The sequence below is a fragment of the Xenopus laevis genome, chromosome 1S, assembly GCF_017654675.1.
Source record: "Xenopus laevis strain J_2021 chromosome 1S, Xenopus_laevis_v10.1, whole genome shotgun sequence".
Taxonomy (NCBI): domain Eukaryota; kingdom Metazoa; phylum Chordata; class Amphibia; order Anura; family Pipidae; genus Xenopus; species Xenopus laevis.
Window position 1 is genome coordinate 126,091,760 of NC_054372.1, and position 12,532 is coordinate 126,104,291.

Here is a 12,532-nt window from a genome sequence, read left to right on the forward strand (position 1 = left end):
TTTTGGTGAAATATCTGGAAATTGCCTCAAAGCTTCAACTTTCCAGCATCGTATTGTCCATGTATCATTACCAGCATAAAGCATCCTAAATATAACATAGGTCTACTAAACAGTTTGATGCCCAATATGCATAGATATACCAACTATGTGGCGCACAGAGACCCCCAAATGACAATATGTATAGACATTTTCACGGCTGACGCGCTGGCTGCTGCAATATAAACCACTCGGTGTGGTGTATTATGCGACATTAGACCACCCTAACAGTACAGAGACCCCAGGAAAACCATATATTTCAGAAAGTACAGATTCTGACGAATCCAATATGGGTAAATAGTGTTTCTACTGCCAAACTGCCAAACTGAAAAGCAATGCTGAACATAACGGTTTTTATCAAATTTCTGAAAATCGTCACAAAGCTTGAATTTTACCCCTATATGCCCCACATTTCGTAACTTATCAGCATAAAACATTCCTAAATATGAACGCCAGGGGTCTACTAAAACACTTTGATGCCCAATATGCATAGATATTACCAAAACTATGTGGCGCACAGAGACCACAAATGACAATAGTGTATATACATTTCACGGCTGACGCGCGCTGGCTGCTGCAATATGAGCACCTGGTGTGTGTAATATGCGACATTAGACCCCCCTAACAGTACAGAGACCCAGAAAACATATATTTTCAGAAAGTACACATTCTGACGAATCCAATATGGGTAAATATGTGTTCCTTACTGCCAAACTGCCAAACTGCAAAGCAATGCTGAACGTAACGGTTTTTTATCAAATTTCTGAAAATCGTCACAAAGCTTGAATTTTACCCCATTATATGCCCCACATTTCGTAACTTATCAGCATAAAACATCCCAAATATGAACGCCAGGGGTCTACTGAACACTTTGATGCCCAGTATGCATAAGATATACCAAACTATGTGGGCGCACAGAGACCCCCAAATGACAATAGTGTATATACATTTTCACGGCTGACGCACTGGCAGCTTGCAATATAAGCACCTGGTGTGTGTATTATGCGACATTAGACCCCCCTAACAGTACAGAGACCCCAGAAAACCATATATTTTCAGAAAGTTACACATTCTGACGAATCAATATGGGTAAATAAGTGTTTCTACTGCAAACTGCCAAACTGCAAAGCAATGCTGAACATAACGGTTTTTATCAAATTTCTGAAAATTGTCAGAAAGCTTGAATTTTACCCCATTATATGCCCACACATTTCGTAACGTATCAGCATAAAACATCCTAAATATGAACGCCAGGGGGTCTACTGAACACTTTGATGCCCAATTTGCATAGATATACTAAACTATGTGGCGCACAGAGACCCCCAAATGACAATAGTGTATATACATTTTCACGGCTGACGCTGGGCTTGCTGCAATATGAGCACCTGGTGTGTGTATTATGCGACATTAGACCCCCCTAAAAGTACAGAGACCCCAGAAAAACCATATATTTTCAGAAAGTACACATTCTGACGAATCCAATATGGGTAAATAAGTGTTTCTACTGCAAACTGCCAGACTGCAAATCAATGCTGAACGTAACCGTTTTTATCAAATTTCTGAAAATCGTCACAAAGCTTGAATTTTACCCCATTATATGCCCCACATTTCGTAACTATCAGCATAAACATCCTAAATATGAACGCCAGGGGTCTACTGAACACTTTGATGCCCAATTGCATAGATATACCAAACTATGTGGCGCACAGAGACCCCCAAATGACAATAGTGTATATACATTTTCACAGCTGACGCGCTGGCTGCTGCAATATAAGCACCTGGTGTGTGTATTATGCGACATTAGACCCCCCTAACAGTACAAAGACCCCAGAAAACCATATATTTCAGAAAGTACACATTCTGACGAATCCAATATGGGTAAATAAGTGTTTCTACTGCAAACTGCCAAACTGCAAAGCAATGCTGAACATAACGGTTTTTATCAAATTTCTGAAAATTGTCAGAAAGCTTGAATTTTACCCCATTATATGCCACACATTTCGTAACGTATCAGCATAAAACATCCCTAAATATGAACGCCAGGGGTCTACTGAAACACTTTGATGCCCAATTTGCATAGATATACTAAACTATGTGGCGCACAGAGACCCCAAATGACAATAGTGTATATACATTTTCACGGCTGACGCGCTGGCTGCTGCAATATGAGCACCTGGTGTGTGTATTATGCGACATTTAGACCCCCTAAAAGTACAGAGACCCAGAAAACCATATATTTTCAGAAAGTACACATTCTGACGAATCCAATATGGGTAAATAAGTGTTTCTACTGCAAACTGCCAGACTGCAAATCAATGCTGAACGTAACCGTTTTTATCAAATTTCTGAAAATCGTCACAAAGCTTGAATTTTACCCCATTATATGCCCCACATTTCGTAACTTATCAGCATAAAACATCCTAAATATGAACGCCAGGGTCTACTGAACACTTTGATGCCCAATATGCATAGATATACCAAACTATGTGGCGCACAGAGACCCCCAAATGACAATAGTGTATATACATTTTCACAGCTGACGCGCTGGCTGCTGCAATATAAGCACCTGGTGTGTGTATTATGCGACATTAGACCCCCCTAACAGTACAAAGACCCCAGAAAACCATATATTTTCAGAAAGTACACATTCTGACGAATCCAATATGGGTAAATAAGTGTTTCTACTGCAAACTGCCAAACTGCAAAGCAATGCTGAACATAACGGTTTTTATCAAATTTCTGAAAATTGTCAGAAAGCTTGAATTTTAACCCCATTATATGCCCCACATTTCGTAACGTATCAGCATAAAACATCCTAAATATGAACGCCAGAGGTCTACTGAACACTTTGATGCCCAAAATGCATAGATATACCAAACTATGTGGCGCACAGAGACCCCCAAATGGATATATAGTAGATAAAATTTACAAGGCAAAACAAAATAAGGCAGTAAAGGGTGAAATGCAAAAAAATCCAATAAAACCACAAAAATCAATGTTTTTTTTCCAGACTAGTGTTATCAGCTGTCAGAATCACAGTTTGAATATTTTAGATGGGCCAAACAGGTTATACGGCTAGAAAAAAGTGAACACAATATATGCAGAGCTGAAAATGCAATAAAATGGCTAAAAATTCAATAAAATGGCTAAAAATGCACCAAAATACCCAAAATTGCAATATAATCACCGAAATAACATACAAAAGGTATTGCACAGTACGGTTAGCGAATACGCTATGCGTAATGGCAATAAAACATTTTTTTCAGCCAAAAAAAGAAACGATGCGATAAGAAAAAAAAAAAAAAGGCCACAATGCCATGTATGTGCGTGTGCGTGTGTACAAATGGTAAATTACATGTTATGTGCGCGTGTGTGCGTGTGCACATGTGTGTAAGTGCAGTGAGTGTAAGTGACCCCCCCAATCCCCAAAAATGTATGTGTAAGTGTGTGTAAGTGTGAATCTAAGTGTGTATTACTGTAATAAGTGTGTGTTGGTGTGTTTGTGTGTGTAATTGTTGCACTAACCTGAAAAAATCGCTGGAGACTGTTGCAGGCGATCAGGAAGAGCCCCTGGAAGACATCTGCCTCGTGGTTCCTGTCTGTGTGCTGTGGGGGCGGAGATCGACGATCCGGTGCAGGCTGCAGCAGCAGGACACGTAAGTAACACGTGCCTGCTGCTGTTTTTGGGCCCCTGGGCGATCGCGCCCCAGGGGCCACTCGATCCCCTGCTCTGCTCGTTGCCTAGGGGCAGGGGATCGAGCAGGAACGGAGCGAGCGGCTCTAACAGCCGCTCCTCCGCTCCTGAAACAGGAAATGCTGCAGAACGTAGAATCTACGTTCTGTGGCATTTCAAGTACCTTTGCCACAGAACGTAGATTCTACGATCTGTGGCATTTAAAAGGTTAAAAGACATCATGAATATCCACCATGGACAATATAGGAACCCACAGGTTACAAATCCCAGGTTTAAAGCAATGTTCAAATTTAAAATATATATTTTTACCAATCTGATGTGACCAAATATACAGTATACAACTGAATGTCAAGACATATATTACCTGAGGATAATCATTTCAAGTATGAGAGTTAATGGAATTGAAAACTTCCGAAGAACTGTAAACATTGGTAAACTGGAAAAAACAAAACAAATCGATTATGTCACATGTGTTACAGCAATAAGTCATTCCACAGGACTGCTGCGTTAGGAAAATCCTGTTGTCCTATATGAGCAGTAGATGCGCCCCTCTAGACTAAGGAGGCAATTTATTGGCCAGTTTATGGGGCCCCCACTGAGTGATACAAAGCATTTATTCTTGATAAAATACCTTCTGTATTGAAAACTCAGGTTATTCTCATACACACCAAACTGTGTTCTCATTAATTTACAGTATACTTTAGTAAGTACATTGCACTGTTTTTGTTCATTATGATGATGATTATGATGATATTGTATGCACTCCTTATGGAATTCACATTACTCTGCCTATTGCCTGCCACCTGTTATGACTATGAAACTCATTTACAAACACCATTATTAAAATACAGAAGTGCAGTGGCCAATAGCAACCAGTCTGATAATTTGGTGAAGTAATTTAACAGACAATGTACCATTTTGTATCAAAGTCTCTCCATATCTTGTTTTATAAGGCAGCATAAAAGTAGATAAGGCTAAGAGACTGGTTTGTAGGAAAGGCCTCCTTAGGAAGCCTGGGTTTAATTCCTGTTCCAGTTCCTTGTGACCTTTGGAGCCTGAGATACAGAGATTAGGAACGTGACAAAGTATTAGAAACAAAACTGCAGCATATAACATATTTAAATATGTAAAACATGTTAATTTAATGTTAACATCCAACCACTGAACCATGCAAAGTGAAATATGGTTGTATAACAACAAACACCAGCAAATCATATATTCTAGTTTTAAATACCTCAGTTTCTGTGTGCTTGATAATCCCGTTAAATGATTTCCAATATACAGTAATGGCAATGGAAATAACTGCAACGTGAAGACATGGAAAAGTTATGTGAAGATTTGCTTCTGTTATCTGGAAGTGCTAGTGGGCAGCATAACTAGGTGCTAATAATGTAAATGTAACTTTGTCTTGTTGTGTTGAATGAGTGTAGTCCAAACCTTGCAAGTGTCCTTGGTTTTTCATTAACTTTATGTTAATGGGAAGAATGCCGCTCAGGGCACACAGACATTGACATCTTATGACTGGGATCGCTGCTGTGTGACACAAAGGGGGTTATTTATTAACGCACAATTTTTTCATGGTGTTTATTTTGATGCCAAAAACCCAAAAAAGTCACTGTAAAAAAAAGACGTGACTTTTTTTACTCCAATTTATTATGCCCCGAAGCTGTTCAAAGTCCGAAAATACACCATCTAAAACCTGCTGAATTCAAGTAAAAGTCAAACATATAAAGATGTTTCAACCCTCACTAAATGTTTTGAGTTTTCGAGGTTTGACGCTGTTTTTCAGAGAAAACTAGGTTTTCGGGCGTCAAGCGAGATAAATTTGTGCTTTTCGCGAGACAATCCGAAAAAGTCACAGATTTTCCCAATACAATTTTTTTATTGATAAATAAGGCCAAATCGTGGATTCTAGTTTGGTCAGACTTTTTTTATTTAAAAAAATCGGAAAAATTCGGATTTTGATAAATAACCCCCAAAGTGTGATTTTGACATTGAAATCAGACAGCACATCCTTATGTTTTTGATGCTATTAATTCATAACATTCAATTAACTATAGATTTAATGTGAACACATTCTCACTATAGTAAGTCACCCTATGTGAGAAATGTGGTGCATTACAAACTGTAATATATCAAGTGGTCAGTGCCTGTGTGTTATGCAATAATACAGTATCCAGTGCCCACTTCGATTGAAGCATGTTCAGATACAGATCAAAAAATGAATGTGATCCATATCCACAGAAAAAACAATTCTTTATATGGGAGATGAGGGAAAATGAATCATGTTGCATAAACAGGCAGTTGTAGGCTTTTTGCCCCTCACACACTCTCTTATGTGTTTCCCTCAATTATAAGATGTACTTGTATCTACACAGTTTTTACACATGAACAAAGTTGCATATATTATATATATTATTTTAATTAGATTGCCTATATATGAGAAGCCAATACTGGTGCACAATAGGCGCCACAGAAAGGCACACAAGTAATTCTCAAAATGTATTTTCGTATTTCTTTTACAGAAGGAAGGTGGAAACAATAGCCTATATACATCCCAACATTCTGGAAATAAAAAGAGGGACTAAAAAGTTGCCACGCTGAAATTTTTTGGACCATGCCCATCTTTGTGGCCACACCCCCTATTTACCATGTTCATTTTACAAAATTTGGCAGGTTATGAAAGTTTGAACATATTTCTGTGTTTTTTTTTAAAAAAGTTTTGCTAATGAAGGTGAATTGCCCTTTAAACTGTGAGTCTAACTTTTCCCAAGGGACCTGTTATATTATATTGTTACAATTACTTATTTCTTTATCTCAAAATTGTTACAAAAGTATCTTATCTTCTGCTGTTGCTGTTCTGGTCTCTTTGCCAAAAGCCAATTAAGTTAGAAACATTGTTTCTTTTTTTTGCTGTTCAGTGCAGAGAAAAACAGGATTGAGTTTGACATGAACTATTCAAATTATCTGAAGAAAGGTTGTGCATTTTTAATTTTTTTTTTAAAGAAATTACTGAAAAGTTAAAAAGCAAAAACTTACTTTCTTTGAAACCTGTCTGTCAAAATCTGGAAAAGTAATGATGTGATTCAGCTTCCCAACATATAAAATGAGTATTGTGATTGCCATCTAAATAAACAGAACACATAATTGCGTGATTAGCTCACAAGTAACATATACAGCAGACTTAAAAGTGAAAAATAATTTTAGAAGATTCAGTTGAAGGCAAATAGTTGGATCTGGTGTTCTAGTTTAGGCGATGTTTATGGCCCTAACAAGTCAGATTGCACAAGAGACTATGTGTGATATCACCATTATAATATACAGGTATGAGATCCATTATCCAGCAAGCTCCGAATTAAAGAAAGGCCATCTCCCACAGACTCGATTTTATTCAAATAATCTAATTTAAAAATAATAATTTCCTTTTTCTCTGTAATAATGAAACAGCACCTTGTGCTTCATCCAAACTAAAATATAATTAATCCTTATTGGAAGCAAAACCAGCCTATTTAATGTTTACGTGATTTTCTAGTAGAGTGACGGTATGAGGATCCTAATTCTGGAAAGATTTGTTATCCAGTAAACCCAAGGTATCAAGCATTCTGGATAACAGGTCCCATACCTATATACAGGGGCGTAACTATAGAGGAAGCAGACCCTGCGCCTGCAGGGGGGCCCAGGAGGTATAGGGGCCCCACGAGGCCCTAATTCATAATACAGTTTCAATAAATATTGGTAAAACAAGTCAACTGCTAAAAATTTTGGGGGCCTGAAAAATAATTTGCTGTGGGGCCCAGTAATATCTAGTTACGCCACTGCCTATATAGAAAACAATGTCTGACTAAATGATTGTTGCAGTATTTTAGCTCCATGGGAGGCAGAAATCAATATATGGCAATGGTTTCCCTAGTCAGCTGACATGTGATTCATGTTAAGAGATCTACACTTATATGGTATGTGATAACATGGAGATAAGTTAGAGAAAGGAGAGAAAAAGCTGATACGGGATAAATAATTTTCTTACTCTTGTGCAGAGATATGCTTTACTGACAAGTAGCTAGAACATGAACTTGTAAAAGACATGGAGAACTACATGGAGAAGTTACAGAACAGAAAACACGGGTATGGGATCTCTTATCCAGAAACCCAATATACAGAAAGCTTCAGTTATAGGAATGTCATCTCAAATAATTAAAATTTTCTTTTTCTCTGCAATAATACCATAGTTCCTTGTACATTTTGTTCATTTTACAAAAGTAAAATTATAAATACATTTTTTTTAAAAAAGCAAGGTGTACCTGTCCAACTCCAAGAAATGTTGATGATGGAAATCTTAAAACAAAAATATTAAAGTTAAAATTATTGGCAGGTAGTTTAAAAAGTACTATATAACCACTAAACATACAGACTTAGACCAATTTACCAATACAGGAAATGGAAGGAACCGTGCACAGACATTCATTTTAAAAAGAAAATGAGTATGGGACATAGGATGTGGGTGTGGCAAAAGCAGGAGTCAGTCATGTGAGAGTTGTGGCATTGAGCATTGCACTTTGTGCTATGAAAATAAAACTGTAGTGTTTAGTGAAGAAATGCCTGGCTACATAAGGGTAATATTACATTTCTATTCTTATTATTATAAGTATTCGGTTCGGGATTCGGCCATTTTCAGCAGGATTCGGATTGAGCTGAATCCTTGTGCCTGGCTGAACCGAAGCCGAATCCTTAATCATGTGACTTTTCGTCACAAAACAAGGAAGTCAAATTTTTTTTACCCTCTTTAGCTCTCTTTTTCCCTCCCCCTCACTGATTTTCATATGCAAATTAGGGTTTGGATTCGGTTCGGTATTCGGCCGAATCTTTCACAAAAGATTCGGGGGTTTTCGGCCGAATCCAAAAAAGTGTATTTGGTGCATCCCTAATTATAATATAATAAGTGAATTGAATGAGGTGTTGGGAAGTAGATCATTGGAAAAACAAGATGTTTTGTAAGTACTTGGGAGATTAACTCAGAGATCTAGTGTTCCTGTTAACTGTAACAGGGCCTGCACTTTGGATTAATATTATGGCTTGTGTTTAGGGTTGCCACCTTTGCCGGGTTATAAACCTGCACAAACGGGGGCTATTTTTTTCCTTTTTTAGTTGCATATAAAAGTGAATGTGGCCAACATTAGAATGCTAGCATGTTGGTTTCAGGAGACACAGAAGGGCATGGGGGGGTGAAGAGGCTAAAGGAGAGAAAAGGTGAATGCAGTGCAAAGAGAAGGTACCTGGGAGAGGTAGGATAATGGAGCTTATGGAGTTAGCAAGAATAACAAAAAATCCAGGCAAGGTATTGGGAACAAGAGGGCTCATGGAGGGATAATCATTAGGAGGGATAATCATTAGAAGGGCAGGACAGGCCATAAGGGATGTCAGGGAGAGGAGTGTCAAAATTGAATATGTAAGGATGGGGAGAAGCAAGTGAGCTCACAGGGACAGTACAGTAGGCAGGTCAGATTAAGGTGTATATCATTTACAGGAGAGTCGTTCACATTTAAGCTATCTTTTAGTATGTTATATGTCATATTCATAGCAACTTTGCACTTGGTTTAATTATTTGCCTTCCTCCTCTGCTTTTTCGTAGGTTTTAAATGGGGATCATTAAGCCAGTAGCAAAAAATCGTATGGCTCTGTGAGTCTACAATTTTAATTTTATTGTTACTTTTCATTACTTATCTTTCTGTTCGGTCCTTCTCCTGTTTGTTTTCTAGTCTATCATTCAAAGTACTGCTTGGTTGCTAGTGTAAATAAGACACTAGCAACTAGAGAGTGCTGAAATACCAGATTGAAAAGCTGGACAAAAAGGTAAAAAATAACTAAAAAACAAGAAATAAAAATAGAATATTATAGAATTATATCTACATCATAGCAAAAACTTAAAGGGGTTGTTCACCTTTGAGATAACTTTTAGTATGAGCAGCGATCCCCAACCAGTGACTCATGAGCAACATGCTGCTCACCAACCTGTTGGATGTTGCTTCCAATGGCTTTAAATTAGGTGTTTATTATTAAATACCAGGCTTGGAGGTACATTTTGGTTGCATAAAAACCATGTGTACTGCCAAACAGAGCCTCCTGTAGGCTGCCTATCTACATAGGGTCTACCAATAGTCAATCACAACCCAGGAACTTATAGCATACTTGTGTTGCTCTCCAATGTTTTTATACATTTGAATGTGGCTCATGGGTAAAAAAAAAGTTGGGGATCTCTGATGAAGAAAGTAATATTGTGAGATAATTTGCGATTGTTTTTCAATTTTTGTTATTTAAGGTTTTTGAGTTATTTAGCTTTTTATTCAGCAGCTCTTCAATTTGCAGTTTCAGCTATCTGGTAGGTAGGGTCCAAATTACCCTAGCAACCTGCACTGATTTGAATAAGAATATGAATAGGAGAGGGCTAATTAGAAAGATGAATAATACAAATTATCAATAACAATACATTTGTAGCCTTACAGAGCATTTGCTTTTTAGAAGGGACCAGCGACGCCCATTTGAAAGATGCAAAGAGTCGGAAGAAAAAGGCAAATAATTAACAAAACTATAAAAAAATAAATAATGAAAACCAATTAAAAAGTTGCTTAGAATTGGCCATTCTGTATCATATTTAAAAGGGCCGAAAAGTCGAACAGCCGAAGTCCTGCAGTGGCGAAAAGACCAGAAGTCACGAAAACAGCCGAAGTCATGAGTTCAGTTCTACTGAACACCAATTTGTGTTTTTTTATTATTTTTTTAATCCCCTGGCCACCAATGTATTATTTTAATATTCTATAGGCCCCTGCCACCAATGTTTTTTTTAAAAATATTCTTTAGGGCCCCATTTTTTTTAAGGGGGAGGGGCCTGGCGCCAATGTTGTTTTTAAAAAATGTTCTTTGGCGCCCAAATTTTTTTTTAATTCGTAAGCGGGGCCCTGGCGCCAAGGTTTTTTTTTTTGTTTTTTTTTTAACTTATAGGGGGGCCCTGGTCACCAGTTATTTTTTTAACTTGTAGGGGGGCCCTGACCACCAATTTCTAAAAAAACTTTTAAGGGGGGCCCTGGCACCACAGTTTTTATTTTAACTTATATGAGCTTTTTATAACTTGTGTGTGGGGGGGGGGGTTACCTTTTTAAGCACTGATGTCTGTGTGGTCTTTTAACTGTTGTGTGGAGTGGGTGGGATCTGGGTTGGGGCTTGGCGGTTGGGGTGGGTGGGTGGGATCTGGGTGGGGCTTGGCGGTTGGGGTCTGGGTTGGGGCTTGGCGGTTGGGGTGGGTGGCAGGGGCCCTGAAAATTTGGTTGTACGGGGCCACGTGATTTCTAATGGTGGCCCTGTTGGGGATAACATTTTTATTGTGTGCCCTTTAAAGTTAACTTAAAGGGGTACTACCCCTTTATGGAGGCATAATCAGGGAGAGTCAAAGGGGCCCATAAGGCATTAGGGAAGGAGGCAGGTGTGGGATCATGGGAGGTATCAGAGAGAGAATGGAAATAAGACAGCCCCAAGGGGAGGGCACATGGGGTCTCGCAAATGGGGGGTTCTAAATGGGGCAATGGGGAGAGACAGCTGGAGCGGCAGAGATAGGAAGGGGGTACAGTGGGAGAATATTGGCATTTCCAACTTTATAAAGTGCACAGGGAGTGGGTAGTAGGTGAAAGGTGAGGCGGGGAAAAGGCAGCGCTGAGTACAGCAACACAAGAGCAGCTTTGTCTACCTTATTATTAGTACATACTGTGCCACTTGCCCACCCTGATCCTACCTGTAAATAGTAAGCACCGTCTTGTTCACCAGGATAATAATTAAGGAGCTGGCTGCGTAGAAGAGCGCAGACAAAATGAGCACGGTGCGGGAGTGGGCTGCCTCGGTACTGGGAGCCATGCCGCCTGCCTTCCTGTTATGGCTCTAGCCTGGCGGTTCCACGTCCGCTTTCACTTGACGGGCAATGCCCACGAGCAGGTGTGCGCAAACTAATAGCGCTGCCAACTCCTCCCAACGGGGCAGGTGTAAATCGGAGCTTGAGCCGTGCAGCAGAACAGGCCTGACCGGTACTACTTCTCAGTGAGAAGCCGCGGGGTAGGGCTGGCCTGGGCTTTTGCCTAATTCTATTGAATCGCTTAGTTTTTCTTTCGCTTCTTCCGCAACATCATTATTGTACAGTGTCAATGGCCCCCGCACTTTGACTTTGACTGAAGTAGCGATTTGAATAAAGACTTTGTCACCGACCACAAGGAAATGCGGGGAATACAAGTTGTAACTTTCTATCTGATTGTGCTTATTAAGAAATCTCGTGTAGTTTTTATTGGCAAGGGAATTTCCCTGGACATCAACTGGGACAATGTGTGAAACAGGAAAAATCCTAGCAGCCAGTAACTCACACATCCACGATATATATATGCAAAATACATGGTCTGGAGAAATACAAATACATAGGTAAATAAATGCATTGCATAACAAGCAGGAGCAAGCTTTGGTTAAACCTAGAAGCATTTCACACACACACTGAATACCAATATCTAACTATAGAGTTTAGTATCACAATAGCCTATGATATTATTTCTGTCCAAAAAAATCAACCAAGCCACTTTTAAAAGCATTAACAGGTTCAGCCTTCACAACATCACCCGGCAGTGCATTCCACATCCTCGTGGTGAAGAACCACCTACGTTGCTTCAAATGAAAGTTCTTTTCTTCTAGTCTAAAGTAGCGATGCAGTGATCTATATTATGGAAAAAAAGGTTTGCTGTCTGTAATGCCCAGAGCCAGGCCCCCTAGGCAACCTGGCCA

The 12,532-nt window shown here is 39.1% G+C and overlaps 1 protein-coding gene across 1 annotated transcript in view; it reads right to left on the bottom strand.

Moving 5' to 3' along the window:
• The window catches only part of slc35d2.S (solute carrier family 35 (UDP-GlcNAc/UDP-glucose transporter), member D2 S homeolog), a 33,576-nt gene extending 21,769 nt beyond the window's left edge, over window positions 1-11,807 (bottom strand). Inside the window, exons 1-5 of the mRNA XM_018243877.2 lie at window positions 11,508-11,807; window positions 8,029-8,062; window positions 6,770-6,856; window positions 4,965-5,032; window positions 4,095-4,166 (exon numbers count right to left, since the gene is read on the bottom strand). Coding sequence (XP_018099366.1) covers window positions 4,095-4,166; window positions 4,965-5,032; window positions 6,770-6,856; window positions 8,029-8,062; window positions 11,508-11,626 — 380 coding nt within the window. The 5' untranslated portion in view covers window positions 11,627-11,807. The remainder of the gene's footprint in view (window positions 1-4,094; window positions 4,167-4,964; window positions 5,033-6,769; window positions 6,857-8,028; window positions 8,063-11,507) is intronic.
• Window positions 11,808-12,532: the final 725 nt, after the last annotated feature.